We start from the raw sequence: 24,413 nt of genomic DNA, 5'->3' as shown, positions 1-24,413 counted from the left end.
CCCTTAGTGAAGAAACAGTTATTTTGTAGTAAGGCAAGAAACTAACCACTTGCAGGGTAGGTTATATTAACTGGTCATAAAAATTTTAAAGAACTTCTTTGTTTTCAGAAGCACCGCTCCCCCCCCCAAATTGTGATTGAGGTATAAAAACACAATGGCCTCAGTAAGAGGAAACTATTTTTTAGTGAATAGAAATAAAGACTATGTGAAAAAAAATTCATATTTAAGTTTTGATACTTAGAAAAAGCAAAATGCTCAAGCAGTTGGGTACTAGGAAAATACTGTGTGTGTGTGGTTGTGTGTGTGTGTGTTATAAAAAAGGGTAGTTATATTAACTTTTTTTCACTGAAAAGACACCTATTTCACTGCATATATTTGGCATTTCATTTCTGGCAGCTTCTGAGATAAAAGTTCTGCCCACAGGATAACATAAGGAGGGACTCACGATGGGGAAATAACAGTTTCAAAAATGCCAGCAACAGATGCCCAAAACTTTAAGGTTTGCTATAAAAAGGACAGGTTTCGTGTTTGTTTGTTTTGTTTTTAACGAAGAAAGTAGAGTCTTCCTATATTCCTAGAGGATGATTTTAAATAGTAAAGCTTTCAGAAAACATGGCCGGTGTTCTTCTGTCTTAGGAAATGGAAATTTGGCTGAGATTCCTTCAAACAAGTGAGTATATTCTCTGATTTTCCTACTCACTCATGAGGCTTTTAGGAAACAAATTCTAGATTATCTGATGGTACAATTACTAAACAGATATGTCTTGCTTCTTATGTACTTAGAAGGTAAATGCTGACAAATGGGCTGATTTTATCATAGTGATCGTTACCTCCCCTAACTTGAGATCATGACATTTTAACTCAAGACTGCCTGACAATTATGATTATGATTAACATCAGACAAATCTGATGTTCCTTGAGCCCAATCTATCTTTCCCATGCCTTGATCTCATTATTTCTAGAGACCCATTTTGATCATTTCAATGTCATTGTTTTCCTATTACCTATTAAAGAAAGGCAACATTCTTTAGCCTCTAACTCCAACAGTAATTTCTTACGTCATCTTTCACCACATGTATGTTGTAAGATTTCCCCACTTAATCAAATGAAATAATTGTTTGTTTCCTAGATATAACATGCTTTTCCTCTTTTCTCCTCTTCCCATTCATTTCCTCCAGCTGACATGCCCCACTTTTTTTTCTTTTTCTAGCTATATAGCTCTTAGTTTTATCTATTACCCTAAATCTTAATTGATCCAATCAGCTCATTCTAGAAGTGATTTTCTTCTTTTTCTGGATTCTGATATCCCTCTTTCACTCCCTCAATGCCTTTTATTTATTAATTCAACAAATATTTACTGAACACTTGTGTGTCAGTTCATATTTGTGAACAAAAGAGACCATATCCTCTAGCCTTCTTGGAGCTTGTAGTCTAGCAGGTGAAGACATAAAAGACAAAAATTTAAAGTTTTTAAGCTGTAAATGTAAATTATTAAGCTGCAGAGCCCTTCAGAAAGTGACAAATCGTAGAAGAAGATAGAAGGAGGGTTGAGGGATCCAAAAATGTTAGGGCTACAGAGAGGATGTTATGAAGGGCAGACCTTCAAGAGAAGGTGACATTTGAGCACAGCTAGAAGGCTGTGCAGGAAGAGAGTTTGCTGGAATGTGAGGAAAGGGTGTTTTAGAGGATACCCAGAGCAGACACCCTAAAACATAAGGATGAAGAAGAGCAAAAAGGCAAGAGTAGGAGGAAATGAGGTGAGAGAGAGAAGGGAAAATGGCGGTCTTGTAGGCTATTGTAAGGATGTAATTTTCCCCTCCAGTTGTAATAGAACTCGTTAGGAAGTTTTGAGCAGAGAAATGGTATGCCCTGACTTATAAGGTACTGTAGGGTGCTTTGCAATTACAAATGTTTGGTAATTTTAATTAGCATTTTTGAATTATTTCTCAATAATAGCTACTCTCAAGCTACTTGAGTATATTGTATATCATTTATTTCTGATATTGTGCAACACGATGTTTTATTATTGCTTCTACATCCCCAGCAAATATTTGCTAGAAAATTGGTTTAAAAAAAAAAAGACAGTAACTACATTTATCTAAAGGAGATAACTGTATATTGGTGTAATTATACTACTTTTGTATAATTGTGGCCTATGACTTGGCTATTATCACCCAGGTACCAAAGTTCTGATAGCCAACAAGCTATTTATACCAAGTATTCCAGTATCTAGTAGGTTCTTTTGTTAGTTACTTATTAAAGAAGGAGGTCTGGCCTTAAAAAAACACAAACACAATTTTATACTTAAAAAAAAAAACCTACCTGTTTTTGTACAACGTTGTTTTCTTCTCAGGTGTTACTCTGTATTTTTAAAGAAAATTTCTATGTAGCTGGGTTAACTCTTTCATACATTTTGCCTTGTAAAGTATTTGAAGCAAAAATGACTGTCTCGAATTTGGCACATACTGATATTTAAGGCTCACATTTGCTTGTCTATCCATGATGGCTTTCAAAGTGTGGAATATCTATAGTACGAACAGCCATTTGTGTCAGAGCATTATAAACTATAAGCATTTGAATGGCTGTTAGGGTTCCTCGACAACAGTTAACAATCCCTCCATCATGATTATTGGAATCATTATATTATCATCATTATATTATAAGGTTATTAAATTATAAAGTTAACATTTTTTTCAAGAGTCCAGTAGATGTCAACATAGTATAAATGTTTTATAGATATATCTTTACTTAATTTTCCCCCTTGAGGCAGGTATTATTTTTAATCCTATCGTATAGATGACAAAACTGAAGTTTAGATAGTAATCTGAGACCTCAAAGTAAGTGAGTAGTAGAGGTGAGATTAAAAACCTCAGAGAATTTTGGAGCACCTGGGTGGCTCAGTTGGTTGAGGGTCTGATTCTTGATTTCAGCTCAGGTCATGGTCTCATGGCTCATGGGATCTAGTCCTGCTTCAGGCTTCATGCCGACAGCATGGAGCCTACTTGGGATTCTCTCTCTTTCTCTCTCCTCCCCTCCCCCACTCATGTTCTCTGTCTCTCTCACAAAATTTTGTGAATAAAATTTTGTTGACAAATTTTGTTGACATAAAGCTACATTGTTTTTCTGTTTTGGAAATGTGTGCTGGTTTAGTAGTCATGTCATTGGATGTAGCTGCTCTGAGTTAATATATTTTTTTCTACCAAGTATCAAATTTTTCTGTCTAATGATCCACAAGAGCACTGGGAATTAATTCTTAAATTGACAGTTTGTATCTTTTGTTGTTTGTTTGGTTTTAACATATGTGATTCTAGTTGTAATTGTATGTCTTGCATAAATATATTTTTTTGCTAGGAAAAATGTCCCTAGTACCTGGAATGACATTAAGTTGATCAATTGTTAGGAAGCTTCTGTAAAGAGAATTTATAATCTCTAGTTGCTCTGCCACTTGGATTCTGTTAGAGCTTCATCATTAAAACTTTTAAAATGCAAATTACAATTTGGTTATAATATGCCTATATCATTTCATTCACATTTCCTAAAATGTGTTGCCATACATATTTGTATCTTACTCTAAAGGAAATTCTAAAGGGACATGGAAAATTCTAAAGGGACAGTGGAGCGTCTATAAATCAATGAGTAGTTTTTGGTTTTGAACTTATACAATGCGCATGTTTTAAAAGGGCAAATTACATGCAGTAATGGTGTTTGCACATTTAAGGGAGCTCAAAGATCTTAGGACATACTCTGAGGAAGGCAAAGGTACATGTTACCATGATGAATAGATTTTTTTCTCTCCTCCTAAACCTGAGAACACTCATGATATGTGCCACTAATAACTTTCTGCAAATCCTGAGAAAACACAGGTGGTCTGAAAATATCTTTCCATCCCACATCATAGTGGAAGGGCTGGTCCGAATAGCCAAAAGTATAAACATAGTCACAAAATAGTAAATGCCTAGACATGTATTCATTTAACTCTAGCTTATAAATAACAAAAGATTCAATTCAGCACAGTAGTTATTTTACTGTTTTCCATCCTTGAGCAATATGCTTAAGAGATAATGCATTAGGTCTTAATGAGTTTATTTTTATAATCACTAAAAATGGTTTCCTCCCTTGGGCTAATTAAATAATTGATTCTTTGAGAAAAAAATAGTGATTTTAAGATTAATTATGTTTTTACTTAAACTAATTTTCTTGTTCTAACTAGTTTATGTATATCATCTCGTACAATGTTAATTGTAGAAACCTCTCCTGCCCAAATTAAATTATAAATATTTGTCATTTCTAATTTCAGTTGCCATTAACAGAATGTATTAAATGCAAATAAGTATAATAGGTTTTACAAACATATCTCACTCCTTAACCCTTTAAGGCCATTAGTTTTGTCATAGTTTTCTCTTTTAATCAAAATTTACTTCATGATCATCTCACTGACTTTTTACCTCTTTGTGGTGTCGACATAGAAATAGATTTAGCCTAAGTTGTGAATTCTGGAAACATTGTGGTTTTGTATTCCTACACTTTCTCTGGTTGTATCTTGAGCTAACAACATTAGTCTGTTGGTTTTTCTCCCAGTAATATCAGTAACATTTTAGCTTATACAGAAACTTTTTGTTTGGGGTCAACAAAAAATTCAAAGTATTTAAAGTCTTGTCACTTTATATAATTTTTTTACATATTTTTTAATATTCCTATAGTATATATGTGAAACTTATTGATCTTAAACATACAGAAACATACTCTCATAACAACAGAAAAAATATCCTATCCTTTATCTAGAATGTAAAAGACAACCTCACTCCCATGCTTAAAACCACTAAATGATGTTAGCTTTTATGTCCCTGCCACTATTTTAAGTATTATGCATATCTTGTTTTCCTTCAGCATTACAATATTCCTATGAAGTTGGCATTTTTCCACCTCATTTTATAGGTGAGGGAACTGAGGCATATAAGTGATTTCAGACTTTACCAAAGATTACGAAACTAGTGCAGATCGAGGTTGTGTTCTTAATAACTAAGAAATTTTCCTTCACTACCCACAGGAAAAAAAATAATTTCCTACATTGGTTGAGATTATAAAACTGTACACAATGTATATATCCTGCTCCCTTTCAGCTTCATTTCTTGCTCTTTTCAAAACACTACAATGTGCTTTGGGAGAAAACATTCCCCTGTTTTCCATACAGAAGGAAGGAAAAATCACTTGAAACTTCATTTATTTAACATGCCACCTTGTCTGCCAGGACATCACCATCACCTTACCCTTTGTTATCATGAGTTGGTAAAATATATAATTTTCTAGTAGGGTTATCCTTTGTGAAATAATAATTTAAACAAAGGTTAACCTTCATTTATTGTGACTGTTTCACTACCCTGTAATCTTTTGAAATAGTTACCTCTCCTGTTTCATCAAATGTTTCCTTAGAGCATGGTCGCTTATGTGGTAATATTTCTTTGCATTTCTGACATCTAACATGATACAGAGTACACAATAGGTGCTCAGCAATTGTTTATGTCAGATTCTCTTTAAAATTTTATCATTTAACTTAGTTTTCGTTACTCCATAGACTAAAATTTGCTAAGCACTTTCTATTACTGAATATTCAATTAATTATTCAGGGTAATGCTAAGTTAAATGTTAACTGAAGTCAGAACAAGTAAAGTAAGTAAGTAAAAATTTACGGATTAACGTAAATGCGAGTGAAGTCCATACATCACAATGTGTTCCTGACCCACTGCTGCCCATCAGTGACTATTAAGTCAGAATAGTTCCTTCTGAAAAAACTTGCTTACAAACATTCAAGTTACATGTTTCATAATAAGTATTTGGCAAATATTTGTTTACCAGATTAATTAATCAATTCCAACATACATTATACCAGAACAAAGTCTGTGTGCTTGTCATTGGAGTTTTCTACAAGTCCTCAAACGAGTACTCCAGCTCATATTGGATTCATTCTTTGATTGTCACCAACTTCTGTGTTTTTTTTTCAGACAGTTATATTACAATGATAAATGTGGAATGCCAAATGGTGATTCTACTGTATTTAAAAAAAATCCCTCATATGTTGTATAAACATAGAAGTAATAGTTATCTTGAATCCACTATTTAGAGTAAGATTTAAAATTGAAGACATGAAATATATTTAAAATAACAAGACTTTGCTATCACTGAATACAACCTTTGTGCAAAGACACGATTCCATTCCTGCTCCTTTCTTACATGTATGCAGTTCCAATATTTTGGTCTTGATTTTCAATAAATTTATACATAGGTTGTCATGTCAAATTCGTGAAGGAGTTTTTCCTCTTACAAAACAATTTACCAGGAATCTTAGCAGTAATTAAGCTTTCTTCTTCTTCCTGTCTGCCTCTCTTGATGCATTAAAACTAACTAAAATCATTATGGAATTCTGGGCAGTAATATATATATATATTTATAATATAATATATTATATATATTAAAATATATATACAAAGTACACAACAGGTCCTCAGTAATTACTTATGTAAGATTCTATTTAACATTTTATCATTTATGTATATCACATATATATGATATATACATACATATAGTCAGAATGATCAGATATAAATGCTACGATTTATGATTAAGAGCATTTTCTACTGCAGATTGATTGCCTTGTGAACAGATTGGAAAGAATAGTTTTGGGTTATACATAAATGGTTATAAATAAATGTTGGAAATGTAAAGAACTGAGGTTTTGGCATTTTCATTCAGGGTAACTGCCTACTGTAATTTGACAGCAGACAGAACTCTGTGCAATTTTTGATATGGATTTGTTGCTGGATTCATTTCTGTTTGTTTTTGGCTACAAAAGCAGATCAATTGATCCAATTCTCATTTCAAAAATTCACCCAGAGAGTATCTTTGATTGCCAACACCAAAATTTACACTCATAAAGCTGCAAATGACTCAATATTTTGATTGCCTTCGTTAAACAAGAGAATCCTTTGCAACATTTTTATAAAAATTCTCTTTTCTTTGTTGATTCTAATAATCTATTGATTTTGTTACTTATAAAGAAGTGAAAATAATTCTCAAAGAAGACTTTTTAAAGAGTTTTTAAGTTGAAGGGTCATTGACATACGAGATCGTGTTAGTTCCAGGTGGACAGCATAGTGATTCAACCTTTATATGCATTATGAATAATCACCACCATAAATCTAGCTACTTTAAAATTGCTATTTAATCACTCAGAGGTTTATTTGTTCAAATAAAAAATGTAAAATATGAACTGTAAGATTTTCAGATATTTCTGTTTTATCTTCTTTAGTGTACATAAAATAATTGGCTGCAAAAAAATGAGAGAGGCCATCAGTGACTTCTGCTTATCTGATTACCTCATCACCTTGCTTTCTACCTTGAAAGAATCATATTCAACAGATTAGCTGGTCCAACTCAATCTCTTTTTTTTTCCTAACTCAGTGTCTTAAACAATAGAAGGGAATATGTACTTTTACCCTCAAATTCGCTACTAGTACTAATTCATCTAATAGATGAGGAATTTTATTAATTAAAAATTCATTCCAAATTATAAAAATTTTGGAAATACAGGAACATTCAAGGAAAGGCATACAAATCGCCAATAATCTCATAATCAAGAACCCTAACCTATACTAATATTTGGCATATTTCCTTTTACTCATTTTTCTCTGTTCATATATATAGGTATATATGTATGTATATATATATATATATATATATATATATAATTTTTAACTTACAAAATCACTATTACATAGTTTATTGATTTTTGTATCACATTTTAAAGTTAAAACTTATAACATATTTTACTATGTCCATAATATTATGTACAAACCTCACTTCACAATAAAGCTCTCAATACTCTATAGCATCACTATACCATAGTTTTATTTTGTTCTCCTCTCAGAACAGGAAATCACCACTTCTGTATATTAATAGTTTTCTGTGTATATGACTCTGAATGAAGTACTTGATAGAAAAGAAAAATGAACATGTGCAAAATTTGGCCTTCTCAGTAAGAATGACTGTAAGAATGACCTTAGCAGTAAAGAGTAATAGAAGTACTGTTCGGGACTCCCTAAAAACTAAGATTGTACCAAAGGGAGGTGAAATTTTATTTATAAGACATGTATGTTTATATCATAAATCACTTTTTTGGGATATTCATTCATTCTTGAAAAGGGCTCCATGAAGTCAGATAAATGTAATGTGTAAGGCCCATTAGTAGGTATTAAATGAGATTAAAACAAATATAAGACAGTTTCTTTCACTTCTTAGATCCTAAAATCTAGTTGGGGAGGCAAGACATGAAACCTTAAAATTTTTAAAGTAGGTCACAATGTAATGATAACTTATCTTGCCTTGGTCCAGAAATTCAAGATTTCAAAAAAATCAAGAGATATGGAACATGATATATGTTTAGAGACCTACTTAATTGAAGCACAGGGCATTGGAATTCCAGTCCATGGACTACTCTAGCCTCCTCTAGGATTGCCTCAAGTGCACTCCCAAATGACCAATTTACTCCTCCTCTTTACTGCCTTCCTTTCTGATCTAATCATAATTCTATAAAGATAGTGCTCTCCTGTCATTTTCTGTCCTTAAATGTGACCTAATTTGGCATGGTTTTTAGCTACTCTGACCATTGTATTATTAGGCAGAGAAAGCATTTTTCATTTGCAGGGGTAGACATTAGTATCTATTAAGAAATTATCAAAACAAGGATTCGCTTTGTTTTCCATACTCTTCATTCATCCAGTCAACTGATGTTTATTGAATGTGTCCTTAAGATGCTGTGCTCTAAGCTGCCCTTAAGAGTTTCTATTCTCAGAGGGGAAACAAATATTGAACAACTAATTACATAATTATTTATTCATTATTAGTTTATACTAAGCATCACAAAGGAATGTAGAAAGTAGTGCTATGAGAGCATCCATCAGAGGGAAATATCAAGGAGTAAAAGAATGTCTGAAGTACTGTAATTGTTTAGGATTTAATTTTTAATGTTTTTTCATGAAAAGAACATATGTATAATGACTTTGCAGTGGTGACTACTTATTCTTATAATTTAAATATGCATTAGATTAGCTTCAAAATGTGGATTGCAAAGAAATGGGTAATAAACATTGGCTTTTACTGAAAATATAAGTCAGTCAGAGAAAGACAGATATCATGTTTTCACTCATATGTGGAACTTGAGAAATTTAACAGAAGACCGTGGGGGAAGGGAAGGGGGAAAATAGTTTCAAACAGAGAGGGAGGCAAACTATAAGAGACTCTTAAATACAGAGAACTAACTGAGGGCTGATGGGGGGGGGGGGCGGGAAAGAGGGTAAAATGGATGATGGGTATTGAGGAGGGCACTTGTTGGGATCAGCACTGGGTGTTGTATGTAAGCAATGAATCACAGGAATCTATCCCCAAAGCCAAGAGCACACTGTATATACTGTATGTTAGCTAACTTGACAATAAATTATATTTTAAAAAAAGAAAATAAAAAGTTTATAATAGTAGTACATTCACATGTTTGAAAAAAATATTTTGGCAAAAAATTAATTTTTAAGACTTTATTTTAGGAAAACAGCTTAACATTTAGTATGTATTGTCCCCATATATTGAAAAATATATTGTTAATGTGAAAATAATGGAAGTGTTTTGAATTATATAATTGTCTCCCCTTCAGAAATAACTGATTTCAAGTGTCACGAAAACTTTTCAGGTCTCAATGAGCTACATGTTTTTCTCCTTTTTATTTATAATATATATGGACAACAAATCTTCCTTAAAAATACATTTAAAAATTTTACATGTAATAAGTAACTTAAAAATGTGTCTCATAAATTAAAAAGTCCATTCTATATTAAGGAGGAAGGAACCAGGTGATATGGACAAAATAGCAAATAGTTTTTTAGTTATTTTATTAAGAATACTTTAGAAATATAATTTCATTCTACTCTCACAATAAATTATTATTTCTTTTTTATCTAGGAAGTTTTTAAAAGAATTTTTAATTTTTGTTTTACAGTAGAAGACATTTAGGCTGGGAGTTAAAAAAGACTTTAAGCGTAATCACAGAGCTGTTTAATGGTTGGTGCCATGAAAATCCAAAGAAATAGCTTTATGGTATAGTTCCAAAGCACATTGCTTTTAACAACTACAGTTAAATCTTGTTCACTTAAATATTATTCACAGGACATTCTTAACGTCCCAATGTAAAATCTAGTTTTAATGGTATTCAATTTTGGTAATTTAATATGCATAATTTAAGCATTCATTACTTGAAAGTTACTTATGCTATTATCTTTATATTTCTCAGCAATTGGTTTGGATTCCTGTCCCGAACCGCAGACTCCCAGCAGTGGAATGAAAATTGGAGACAGATATATGGTTGGTGATGTTGTGTCCTTTCAGTGTGATCAAGGATATTCTCTTCAGGTAAGGTGATTTTTAAATTATAGTTTTGATATGCATTGCTTTTTCGGAATATTTTAACAGAACAATGATTGATAATCCACATGTTTCAAAAAATATTGATTTCAGACCATGTAGCATACCAAGTCAAAGGTATTAAATTTGTTCATAAAACTTATTCATGAGAGAAATTACTGGAATGGATTAAATGTTTTTTTTAAGTTTATTTATTTTGAGAAAGAGAGAGAGAGAGGAGGGGAGGGTCAGAGAGAGGGGGAGAAAGTATCCCAAGCAGGCCCTGCACTGACAGTGCAGTGCCTGATGTGAGGCTCAAACCCACGAATCGTGAGATCATGACCTGAGCCCAAATCGAGTCTGCATAACCAGCTGAGCCACCCAAGAGCTCCTGGACTAAATAGGTTTTGTTTGCAAGGGACCAAAACTTAAATTTGAACCAAAATTAATATTTACTTCACACTTTTCTTTCTATTTGCATAGGATGTAACAACTGAACTCCTGCATCTTTTAGAATCTTTTAGATTTGAAAATAAAAACAAAGTGCTACTTAAAGCATTAAATGAAACTTCCATGTAAATAAATTCCCCAAATTAGTGAAAATCAACTACAAATACATTTTAGAGGGTCTCAAATTTATGGTTGCATAAAAATCTCTCTAAAGACCTACTAAAAAATTGAGAAAAAATATGAGGCAAAAACTATTTCATATGTTAAGTAAATAAAATCCTTAGAGGAAGCAAAGTTAAAAATTAATAATTTAGAGTCTTTAAAGTTGTATTACAAGTTATTAGTCTCAGAAGAACAATCAGATCTTTCTGGACTTTATATTTTAATTTAAAATTTATATACCTTAATTGACTTGTTTTAATATTTTTATTAAATGTTTTTAAATTATGCTTTAACCTATCTCACCTTGAATATTATAGCAATTTATTATAAACAGTAACATATGTGGTCATTTCATTCAATCTTTTAAACAATTTTTTACCATGACTTTTTTTTAAAGAAAATTCCAGTAAAAGTTTGAAAATATAAGAAATGAAAATATATATCTAAGCTTGTTTTTATGATACTAAGTTTGCTATGTTTAATTCAGTCTTTTTAAAGTGAGTACTGAACTGTACTGTCTTGTTTATATAGGGTCATTCTCATATTACATGTATGCCTGGACCTGTAAGAAGATGGAATTATCCAATCCCAATTTGTTTGGGTAAGTTGAGGAATTGTAACTCATTTATAAGCTTTATCAAATTTTAAAGACACACCCTGTATATAACGTTCTTCAAACATATAGTTTGCCTTTTGTCAAGTTTTATGGAAATTATATTTTGAGATAAACATTTCATGTCTTCTTAAAATTTATTTTACATGTTTAGAATTTTTAACTCAAACTTCAATATCAATGGATGACTTCAGAAATTGAGAAAAGTTACTAGATTGTTTGATCCTTAGAACTTTTTCTCGGTATGCTGTGATAGAAATACCCATAGATCAGGGGGTAAATATTCATTGCTTGCTATTAAGCTGGAAACAATAAGGAATCTGGAGTGTACCAAAGGAGCATGACAGTCCTTGATATCTCTTCAGTAGTGACAGGTAATTTAGATATGGAATATATCAAAATGGCACTTGGATCTTAGAAAGAATGGACCCAATTTGTGCCCTAACTTACTGCTGCTTCCAGTCATTTCTGTCCACTTTTTCATGTTTTTTTCTCTTCCTCATTTCTAGTATCTGTATGCAACCATTAATATCCTGGGCTCTACAGAGTATCTGAGAAAGACATATGAGGTGTGATCCCTATCTTTAAATCATTTATATACCATTTAGAGTGGTAGAAATAAAAGACATGAAATAAAAGAGTAATTTAGTTCTACCATTGACTACATGATGGAATTTCAGGAAGATGAGATGATGTTGACCCAAGTCATTGGGAAACATAGTCAGCCCATAAAACTTAAACAGAGTTTTAGATGGTAAGTGTAATTAAGATAAATATATGTCGAAGATAGCCTTTTTTTGAGTAGGAAAACGAGCAAAAACAAAAGAATTGGTGTGACTTCTATGACTTCCCTCTGTATTGTATTAGTTTGCTTGGGCTGCCTTAACAGAATACCACGGACTGGTTGGGTTAGGCAACAAAAATGTATTTGCTCTCAGTTCTAGAAGCTAGAAATCCAAAAGCAAGGTGCTGGCAAGGTTGTTTTCTCCTGAGGCCTCTCTCCTCGGCTTGTAAATGACCATATTCTCCCTGCATCTTCACATGGTGTCTTTTCTCTCTCTTTTTTTTTTTTTTTCGTTTGTTTCCTTTTTTGTTTTAAAGTTTATTTTTTATTTATTTTGAGAGAGAGAAAGAGCAGGAAAGAGAGAGAGGGAGAGAGAGAATCCCAAGCGGGCTCTTCACTGTCAGTGCAGAGCCTGATGTGGGGCTTGAACTCATGAACCATAAGATCAAGACCTGAGCCGAAACCAAGTAGAATGCTTAACCAACTGAGCCCCCCAGGTGTCCCTCTAGTGTCTTATAAGGATAGTAGTACTATCAGATTAGGGCTCCGCCCTTATAATTTCATATAACCTCGATTACCTCCTTAGAAGCCTGAATTCTAATATAGTCAGATAATGTGTGAAGGCTTTAACATATGAATATAGGGCAAAGACAAGTCAATCTATGCCTATGTACCAGGTGTACTATTTCTGTTGAGACTACTGGAAAATATATCTAGAAGCAAGGATGGTCTTAATTACCCAAAGATATTGAAAGCATTTAGATTTTATTTTATTTTATTATTTTTATTTTTTGATGTTTGTTTCTTTTTGAGAGAGAGACAGGTGTGAGTGGGGAAGGAGCAGAGAGAGAACGAGACACAGAATCCAAAGCAGGCTCCAGGCTCTGAGCTGTCAGCACAGAGCCCCACTTGGGGCTCGAAGTCATGAACCGCGAGATCATGACCTGAGCTGAAGTCGGACATTTACCAACTGAGGCACCCAGGGACCCCAAAAGCATTTAGATTTTAGATTGGATGATGTTTTTTAGAAGATATATCTCTTTAGGTATCAAATAATTTACAAGTCAATTATAATGTCAATTTTATAATTTCAATTATAAAATTATATGTATATAATGCCTATTGTAAAAATTTAAATATATAATGTCAATTATGTGTGTGTGTTATGTGTGTGGGATGTGTGTGTGTATGTATCCAATTAAGTATAAAAAATTGGGAATATAAAAAGGTACAGACAACAAAATAAATGGCATATATATTTTGCTGATATGAAAACAGAGAGTTTAGACCTGTTCATTACTATATCCCCAGTGTCTAGAACACTAATTAATAAATATTGCTTAAGGAATGATTAAAATAAAGTTTTAGCATGCTACAGTATATGTGTGTGTGTATATATATATATATATATATATATATATATATATATACATATATGAAGAGAAAGAGAGGGAGGTAGAGATACACACACTTTATATATTTTATATATAATATATACTCTTCCTTGACATTAAGTTAGAATAAGTTTCCATACCATAGCATGTTTTCAAAAATTTGATATTAAAAATTTTTTTTACATTGATTTAATTTTGAGAGATAAAGTGAGACAGAGCATAAGTGGGGGGTGGGGCAGAGAGAGAAAGAGACACAGAATCTGAAGCAGGCTCCAAGCTCTGAGCAAGCATTCAGCACGGAGCTTGATGTGGGGCTCGAACCCACAATCCGTGAGATCATGTATCCAACTGAGCCACCTAGACGCCCCACAAAAATTTGATATTTAAAATAGCTTCATGGCACACAGCATAGTCTAAGTTGTGTGGTTATTTTCTCTTCATAGAGTTTAGGTTTTTGTCTTTCTTTTTTTTTTTTCAATATAAGAAATTTATTGTCAAATTGGTTTCCATACAATACCCAGTGCTCATCCCAAAAGGTGCCCTCCTCAATACCCATCACCCACCCTTCTCTCCCTCCCACCCCCCCAAAACCCTCAGGTTGTTCTCAGTTTTTAAGAGTTTCTTAGGGTTTGGCTCCCTCCCTCTCTAACATTTTTTTTCCTTTCCCTCCCCCATGGGTTTCTGTTAAGTTACTCAGGATCCACATAAGAGTGAAAACATATGGTATCTGTTTTTCTCTGTATGGCTTATTTCACTTAGCATCACACTCTCCAGTTCCATCCACGTTGCTTCAAAGGGCCATATTTCATTCTTTTTCATTGCCATGTAGTACTCCATTGTGTATATAAACCACAATTTCTTTATCCATTCATCAGTTGATGGACATTTAGGCTCTTTCCATAATTTGGCTATTGTTGAGAGTGCTGCTATAAACATTGGGATACAAGTGCCCCTATGCATCAGTACTCCTGTATCCCTTGGGTAAATTCCTAGCAGTGCTATTGCTGGGTCATAGGGTAGGTCTATTTTTAATTTTCTGAGGAACCTCCACACTGTTTTCCAGAGTGGCTGCCCCAATTTGCATTCCCACCAACAGTGCAGGAGGGTTCCCGTTTCTCCACATCCTCGCCAGCATCTATAGTCTCCTGATTTGTTCATTTTGGCCACTCTGACTGGCGTGAGGTGATATCTGAGTGTGGTGTTGATTTGTATTTCCCTGATAAGGAGCGATGTTGAGCATCTTTTCATGTGCCTGTTGGCCATCCGGATGTCTTCTTTAGAGAAGTGTCTATTCATGTCTTCTGCCCATTTCTTCACTGGGTTATTTGTTTTTCGGGTGTGGAGTTTGGTGAGCTCTTTATAGATTTTGGATACTAGCCCTTTGTCTGATATGTCATTTGCGAATACCTTTTCCCATTCCGTTGGTTGCCTTTTAGTTTTGTTGGTTGTTTCCTTTGCTGTGCAGAAGCTTTTTATCTTCATAAGGTCCCAGTAGTTCATTTTTGCTTTTAATTCCCTTGCCTTTGGGGATGTGTTGAGTAAGAAATTGCTACGGCTGAGGTCAGAGAGGTCTTTTCCTGCTTTCTCCTCTAGGGTTTGGATGGTTTCCTGTCTCACATTCAGGTCCTTTATCCATTTTGAGTTTATTTTTGTGAATGGTGTGAGAAAGTGGTCTAGTTTCAATCTTCTGCATATTGCTGTCCAGTTCTCCTAGCACCATTTGTTAAAGAGACTGTCTTTTTTCCATTGGATATTCTTTCTGCTTTGTCAAAGATGAGTTGGCCATACGTTTGTGGGTCTAGTTCTGGGGTTTCTATTCTATTCCATTGGTCTTTCTGTCTGTTTTTATGCCAATACCATGCTGTCTTGATGATGACAGCTTTGTAGTAGAGGCTAAAGTCTGGGATTGTGATGCCTCCTGCTTTGGTCTTCTTCAAAATTCCTTTGGCTATTCGGGGCCTTTTGTGGTTCCATATGAATTTTAGGATTGCTTGTTCTAGTTTCGAGAGGAATGCTGGCGCAATTTTGATTGGGACTGCATTGAATGTGTAGATAGCTTTGGGTAGTATTGACATTTTGACAATATTTATTCTTCCAATCCATGAGCAGGGAATGTCTTCCCATTTCTTTAAATCTTCTTCAATTTCCTTCATAAGCTTTCTATAGTTTTCAGCATACAGGTCTTTTACACATTTGGTTAGATTTATTCCTAGGTATTTTATGCTTCTTGGTGCAATTGTGAATGGGATCAGTTTCTTTATTTGTCTTTCTGTTGCTTCATTGTTAGTGTGTAAGAATGCAACTGATTTCTGTACATTGATTTTGTATCCTGCAACTTTGCTGAATTCCTGTATCAGTTCTAGCAGACTTTTGGTGGAGTCTGTCAGATTTTCCATGTATAGTATCATGTCATCTGCAAAAAGTGAAAGCTTGACTTCATCTTTGCCAATTTTGATGCCGTTGATTTCCTTTTGTTGTCTGATTGCTGATGCTAGAACTTCCAACACTATGGTAAACAACAGCGGTGAGAATGGGCATCCCTGTCGTGTTCCTGATCTCAGGAAAAAGCTCTCAGTTTTTCCCCATTGAGGATGATGTTAGCTGTGGGCTTTTCATAAATGGCTTTAATGATGTTTAAGTATGTTCCTTCTATCCCGACTTTCTCAAGGGTTTTTATTAAGAAACGGTGTTGGATTTTGTCAAAGGCCTTTTCTGCATCGATTGACAGGATCATATGGTTCTTATCTTTTCTTTTATTAGTGTGATGTATCACATTGATTGATTTGCGAATGTTGAACCAGCCCTGCATCCCAGGAATGAATCCCACTTGATCATGGTGAATAATTCTTTTTATATGCTGTTGAATTCGATTTGCTAGTATCTTATTGAGAATTTTTGCATCCATATTCATCAGGGATATTGGCTTGTAGTTCTCTTTTTTTTACTGGGTCTCTGTCTGGTTTAGGAATCAAAGTAATACTGGCTTCATAGAATGAGTCTGGAAGTTTTCCTTCCCTTTCTATTTTTTTGAATAGCTTGAGAAGGATAGGTATTATCTCTGCTTTAAACGGCTGGTGGAACTCCCCTGGGAAGCCATCTGGTCCTGGACTCTTATTTGTTGGGAGATTTTTGATAACTGGTTCAATTTCTTCCCTGGTTATGGATCTGTTCAAGCTTTCTATTTCCTCCTGATTGAGTTTTGGAAGCGTGTGGGTGTTTAGGAATTTGTCCATTTCTTCCAGGGTGTCTACTTTGTTGGCATATAATTTTTCATAGTATTCCCTGATAATTGCTTGTATCTCTGAGGGATTGGTTGTAATAATTCCATTTCATTCATGATTTTATCTATTTGGGTCACTCCCTTTTCTTTTTTAGAAGCCTGGCTAGAGGTTTATCAATTTTGTTTATTTTTTCAGAAAACCAACTCTTGGTTTCGTTGATCTGCTCTACAGTTTTTTTTAGATTCTATATTGTTTATTTCTGCTCTGATCTTTATTATTTCTCTTCTTCTGCTGGGTTTAGGCTGCCTTTGCTGTTCTGCTTCAATTTCCTTTAGGTGTGCTGTTAGATTCTGTATTTGGGATTTTTCTTGTTTCTTGAGATAGGCTTGGATTGCAATGTATTTTCCTCTCAGGACTGCCTTTGCTGCATCCCAACGCGTTTGGATTGTTGTATTTTCATTTTGTTTATTTCCATATATTTTTTAATTTCTTCTCTAATTGCCTGGTTGACCCATTCATTCTTTAGTAGGGTGTTCTTTAACCACCATGCTTTTGGAGGTTTTCCAGACTTTTTCCTGTGGTTGATTTCAAGCTTCATAGCATGGTGGTCTGAAAGTATGCATGGTATAATTTCAATTCTTGTAAACTTATGAAGGGCTGTTTTGTGACCCAGTATATGATCTATCTTGGGGAATGTTCCATGTGCACTCGAGAAGAAAGTATATTCTGTTGCTTTGGGATGCAGAGTTCTAAATAGATCTGTAAAGTCCATCTGATCCAATGTATCATTCAGGGCCCTTGTTTCTTTATTGACTGTGTGTCTAGATGATCTATCCATTTCTGGAGGGGAGTGTTAAAGTCCCCTGCAATTACCACATTCTTATCAATAAGGTTGCTTATGTTTATGAGTAATTGTTTTATATATTTGGGGGCTCCGGTATTTGGCGCATAGACATTTATAACTGTTAGCTCTTCCTGATGGATAGACCCTGTAATTATTATATAATGCTCTTCTTCATCTCTTGTTACAGCCTTTTATTTAAAGTCTAGTTTGTCTGATATAAGTATGGCTACTCCAGCTTTCTTTTGGCTTCCAGTAGCATGATAAATAGTTCTCCATTCCCTCTCTCTCAATCTAAAGGTGTCCTCAGGTCTAAAATGAGTCCCTTGTAGACAGCAAATAGATGGGTCTTGTTTTTTTTTTTTTTATCCATTCTGATACCCTATGTCTTTTGGTTGGCGCATTTAATCCATTTACATTCAGTGTTATTATAGAAAGATATGGGTTTAGAGTCATTGCGATATCTGTTTTATGCTTGTAGCAATGTCTCTGGTACTTTGTCTCACAGGATCCCCCTTAGGATCTCTTGTAGGGCTGGTAATGGTGACGAATTCCTTCAGTTTTTGTTTGTTTGGGAAGACCTTTATCTCTCCTTCTATTCTAAATGACAGACTTGCTGGATAAAGGATTTTCGCTGCATATTTTTTCTGTTTAACGCATTGAAGATCTCCTGCCAATCCTTTCTGGCCTGCCAAGTTTCAAAAGAGAGATCAGTCACGTATCTTATAGGTCTCCCTTTATATGTGAGGGCACGTTTATCCCTTGCTGCTTTCAGAATTTTCTCTTTATTCTTGTATTTTGCCAGTTTCGCTATGATATGTCGTGCGGAAGATCGATTCAAGTTGCATCTGAAGGGAGTTCTCTGTGCCTCTTGGATTTCAATGCCTTTTCCTTCCCCAGTTCAGGGAAGTTCTCAGCTATTATTTCTTCTAGTACACCTTCAGCACCTTTCCCTCTCTCTTCCTCCGCTGGGATACCAATTATGTATATATTATTTCTTTTTAGTGCATCAGTTAGTTCTCTAATTTTCCCCTCATACTCCTGGATTTTTTTATCTCTCTTTTTCTCAGCTTCCTCTTTTTCCATAATTTTATCTTCTAGTTCACCTGTTCTCTCTCTGCCTCTTCAATCCGAGCCGTGGTCGTTTCCATTTTATTTTGCATCTCGTTTAAAGTGTTTTTCAGCTCCTCCTGACTATTCCTTATTCCTTTGATCTCTGTAGCAAGAGATTCTCTGCTGTCCTCTATACTGTTTTCAAGGCCAGCAGTTAATTTTATGACTATTATTCTAAATTCACTTTCTGTTATATTATTTAAATCCTTTTTGATCAGTTCATTAGCTGTTGTTATTGCCTGGAGATTCTTTTGAGGGGAATTCTTCCGTTTGGTCATTTTGAATAGTCCCTGGAATGGTGCTGACCTGCAGGTCACTTCCCCTGTGCTGTGGTGTATAACTGGAGTTGGTGGGCGGGGCCGCAGTCAGACCTGATGTCTGCCCCCAGCCCACCTCTGGGGCCACAGTCAGACTGGTGTGTGCCTTCTCTTCCCCTCTCCTAGGGGTGGGATTCACTGTGGGGTGCCGTAGCCCGTCTGGGCTACTTGCACACTGCCAGGCTTGTGGTGCTGGGGATCTGGTGTATTAGCTGGGGTGGGTCGCAAGGTGCACGGAGGCAGGAGGGGCAGGCTTAGCTCGCTTCTCCTTAGGTGATCCACTGCAGGAGGGGCCCTGTGGCAGCGGGAGGGAGTCAGATCCGCTGATGGAGGGTTGGCTCCGCAGAAGCACAGCGTTGGGTGTTTGTGCAGAGCAAGCAAGTTCCCTGGCAGGAACTGGTTCCCTTTGGGATTTTGGCTGGGGGATGGGCGAGGGAGATGGCGCTGGCGAGCGCCTTTGTTCCCTGCCAAACTGAGCTCTGTCCTCCAGGGGCTCAGCAACTCTCCCTCCCTTTGTCCTCCAGCCTTCCCGCTTTCCGAGCAGAGCTGTTCACTTATGACCTCCCAGATGCTAAGTCCTGCTTGCTGTCAGAACACACTCCATCCGGCCCCTCTGCTTTTGCCAGCCAGACTTGGGGGCTCTGCTTGGCAGGCAGGCTGCCTCTCTGCCCCAGCTCCCTCCCGCCAGTCCGTGCAGTGCGCACTGCCTAGCCGCCCTTCCTACCCTCTTCAGTGGACCTCTCCTCTGCGCTTGGCTCTGGGGACTCCGACTCCGTTCTGCTAGTCTTCTGGTGGTTTTCTGGGTTATTTAGGCAGGTGTAGGTGGGATCTAAGTGATTAGCAGGACGTACGGTGAGCCCAGCGTCCTCCTACGCTGCCACCTTCCCAGTTCCCCAGGTTTTTGTCTTTCAATATACATTTGTAAGTCTTTTAGCATTCCTTCATGCAATCTCTAATTGTTTACTTAGAATTTTACCTAAGTAGATTATTTATGTCATTGCAAATAACTATTTAAAGCTTGGATAATTTATGCCACATTGCTTTCAGAAGTTTGCATCAATTTAAATACCATCTCAGTATTATATGACAATTTTTATCCTTCTGTATTATTAGCACCAATTATTACTCTTACCAATTTACTAATTTTTTAGGTAAAGTATTGCATTTTGATTAAATCTACATTTTCATTGTATACTGTTATCAAGAGAAGTATTAGATGGAAGTGATAACTTAATAAAATTTAACTAGGGAGTTTAAATTTCACCAAATAGGAACAAATTGATATGAAACTGTACGGAATACTTACTAGATTTTGATGCCCATATATCAATATTCACATTTCAGTTAAGATACAATAGCTATGTATGCTCAGCGTATTATTCTTTGAGCTTCTGTTTGCTCACCTACTAAATGGGACAATAAGGTCCACATCATATGGCTATTGTAAGAATTAAATGAAAGAAAGAATGTGTTTAAAGTATTTAGCACTAAACCTAGAACACACAGGCATTCAGAGTGGTAGCTATTATCATGAAAAATAGCCAGTAACTGAAGCGTCTAATAATGGGGAAGAAATTTAAAAAAAAAGGAAGTGATCATTATAATGGAATATTTAATGACATGACCAAAGTTTACAATATATAGTTAAGTGTAAAAAGGCTTAAAGCAATTCACTGTAGGAGCCTATTTTCATTGTATACACACACACATGTATAAACAAACATACATATATATTTTTCTGCAGAAGAAAAAATATAAAGATAAATAAGTTATCTAGGGGTAGTAAAGTTAGAGGGCACTTTTATTTCCTTTTCTACTCACTTGTTTGTATCCTATAGATTTTAGACAATAAGCTTGTACTGTATTTGATGGACAAAGTATTTGAAGTGACATCATAGCCACATCATAAGGATAAACAGAAGGCAGGAGGCTGATTCAGATAATGTCCTACAGCTCCAGTCATCATGGAATAAGGTTACAGCCTTGTGAACTGGAAAATAAACAATCTGCCAGATATTCTGATGGATGGAAGGAAAAATCACTTGAGATTTTTAGGTGATAGAGGCAAATCAAAGAAGAATCAAAGATGTTCTTATCTGAGAGGACTATGGTAGTGTTCATCTTGGAGGCTATAGTTGTGTCTTTAACTAAAAGAGTGAAATGGGGCCCAGTAGAGTCTACTACAGAGCCACTAGCAGGACACAAATAATTGTCATTAGAGACGTACGTGTGTGGAGATTGCAGAGACACTGAATGAGTACGCATGAATGTGGAGCTGGAGGAAGACACATTTTTTGGATTCTTCTTCATGTCTTTCATGACGTGTCATTCTTTCTTTCTCCTTCATGAGTTCTTTGCTCTTCATTTCCTTTCCTTCTTTTCTCCTTTGATTTTGGGATTTAAACTCTAGAGAGGTGAGTAACACAGAGGTTGGGATTTTCAGGTCATATCTAAAGAGATAGAAAGTAGCAGAATTGAAGGGGCAATGAGCAGCTGAAAGATGAGATGTTGAAGGTAATAAAGCAAGAGAGCATCCTTGTACTCTTTTACCCAAAGTTCACAATAAAGCAACACAAACCTACAATGCACTCTTGCCAAAACTAATACATATATATATATATATATATATATATATATATATATATATGTTTGCTTCTTTTTTAAACGTTTATTTATTTATTTTTGAGAGAGCATGAACGGGATGAACGGGGGAGGGACAGAGAGAGGGGGAGACAGAGACTCCCAAGGAGGCTCCCGGCCATCAGTGCAGAGCCTGACTGACACAGGGCTTGAACTCATGAACCGTGAGGTCATGAGCTGAGCTGAAATCAAGAGTCAGATGCTTATTGACTGAGTGTCCCAGGTGCCCCTTAAAATATATTGGAATGGCCAAAATATTTTCTCTACCACTCATTAATCATCAGACTGTGATAAATATATATGAACAGTCACACTTTAGAAAAAGGAATTTTGGAACATTAATTGTCTCTATATGTTGGAAAATTGCTCTGGTTTAAGGATGGATTAGTGGAGATTTCAGAAAGATAAGAAAGTGTGCAAGTGTCTCTTTAGAGCTCAAAGGTAATCACAGTTTGAAAGAAAGGTTTATATGAAGATTGCTATATATTATATATTATATATTATATATTATACATATGACTCTATCAATATATCTATATCTATTGTATATCAATATATCTATTTGATATAATTCATTCAGTTCACATAAAGATAGCTGTCAAAGGGTTACTGATATACAAAACACGAGTCAAATTTTTACTGAATTTGCTTTTATGATACATAATCTGAAGTTTGAGTATTTTTTGTTTCCTAACAATAAATAAATGAATGAAATCTCAGGTAAGTGTTCTATACAGGTAACTTTAAAACTTGGTGCACAGTCATGAAATTTGATTTTTCATTTCACAATTAACAAATGTATTTTAGTCCTTATATGATCAAATAATAAAACTGTACTTTTAGAGGAAATAATTAGCTTCTAAAATGCAATGACTCTTTCAATACATGTTAAATAGTTCTATCTAATCACGAACTTGGGTAAGTATCTGTTCTTGATCTTTTCCTTATTAATAGCAAATCAATATAATAGGGGTCTGAAACAAGCATGTTTATAAACTATGCCTAAATTTTCAAACCTGGTGCATCTTTTAACTTGTTTTGTACTTCCTATTCTTCGTCTAATTCTTTTATGATAAAAGGCGGCCATATCTCAGGTGTGATATGTGAATCCCTCATATGTTAACAATAGAAACCATTATTTTTCTTAAAATTCCTTAACTTTCTCACAAAAAGAAGGAGGGAAGGTTGGCAAAATGGTTCCCTCTCTAATACAGTACTTAGAATGGATGTTGTTGGCTAAATTATATCATCGTTGGAATGAATGAATACATCCCTACGTATAAGAAATAAACCGCCTCTGTGGAAAAGGACATATTCTCCTTGTTTGATTGTATTCACTGCACATGAGCTACTTCTTGCTGTGCAATAATTGATTTAGCTTGCATTTATTGCTGAGGAAGAAAGTATGATGTCTTTTAAAGCTATTTTAGAAAATGCATTGTCAGTTGATTATATTTGATTACTAGTATGTGGTGTGAATGAGAGTTGACAATATTAACATTTATATCAAACAGTTTTAACTCAGACTTGATTAAGACTTGAAATGATTTCAACTTGTTTTTAATACTGTAAAGTATTCTGCTGTTCTGGCTGACACAGTACGTCTCGTTTTGTAGCTCAGTGTGGAGGTGCCATGTCAGATTTCAGTGGTGTGATCCTCAGCCCTGGGTTTCCTGGAAACTATCCCAGCAGTTTAGATTGCACGTGGACAATAAAGCTGCCCGTAGGTTTTGGTATGTATATTAAAAGCATATGAAAGAGTTTTCCGTATCATTAATGCATCCCTAGAAAGAAATATCAATGTGTAGTAAACACTCACAAATTATAGTTGACTTTGGCAGTTATATCATTTAAGCGGTAAGATTTGGATTGCTTGAACCTTTCACTTGAAATACTAGGATAATTGAAAGCATATGGGCATTTTCTAATTTTATAGTTACATGATAGACAGATAGATAACTTTATGATATTTTCCAGTTGATTTGTATGGATTTTGCCTGATTTAGATGTGTGTGGCAATTATAAATTCAATGTGAGTTTTTATGTATAATTATTTTGTAGCTCTCTTCTTGTCGTTGGAACCGAGTAGCGTATAGATAAATTATTTTCTAGTAATTTATTGAATTTGTCTATTTTTTTTTGAGAGAGAGAGAGCAAGCAGGAGAGGGGCAGAGGGGAGAGAGAGAGAGAGAGGGCAAGAGTCTTAAGCAGGCTCCACACCCGGCACAGAGCCTGACGTGGGGCTCAATCTCATGACCATGAGATTATGACCTGAGCTGAAATCAAGAGTCAGATCCTTAACCGACTGAGCCACCCAGGCATCCCTGAATTTATATAATATTAATTGCAAATAAGTAAGATTTTACATTTGAAAATAGTACAAAATTTCTAATTTGGGGTTTATAACCCAGGTAGTTGTATACTGCATTGTATAGCAT

General features: G+C 35.0%; 1 protein-coding gene across 7 annotated transcripts in view; it reads left to right on the top strand.

Moving 5' to 3' along the window:
* Positions 1-24,413, top strand: part of CSMD3 (CUB and Sushi multiple domains 3) — a 1,245,869-nt gene that overhangs the window by 1,098,545 nt on the left and 122,911 nt on the right. For all 7 annotated transcript variants that reach the window (XM_045049906.1, XM_019823045.3, XM_019823042.3 and 4 more), the window contains 3 exons: positions 10,331-10,449; positions 11,584-11,653; positions 23,592-23,708. In XM_045049906.1, the coding sequence (XP_044905841.1) occupies positions 10,331-10,449; positions 11,584-11,653; positions 23,592-23,708 (306 nt within the window). The remainder of the gene's footprint in view (positions 1-10,330; positions 10,450-11,583; positions 11,654-23,591; positions 23,709-24,413) is intronic.

This window comes from Felis catus, chromosome F2 (genome assembly GCF_018350175.1).
Source record: "Felis catus isolate Fca126 chromosome F2, F.catus_Fca126_mat1.0, whole genome shotgun sequence".
Lineage (NCBI taxonomy): Eukaryota > Metazoa > Chordata > Mammalia > Carnivora > Felidae > Felis > Felis catus.
This window is presented reverse-complemented; position numbering and strand designations above follow the sequence as displayed.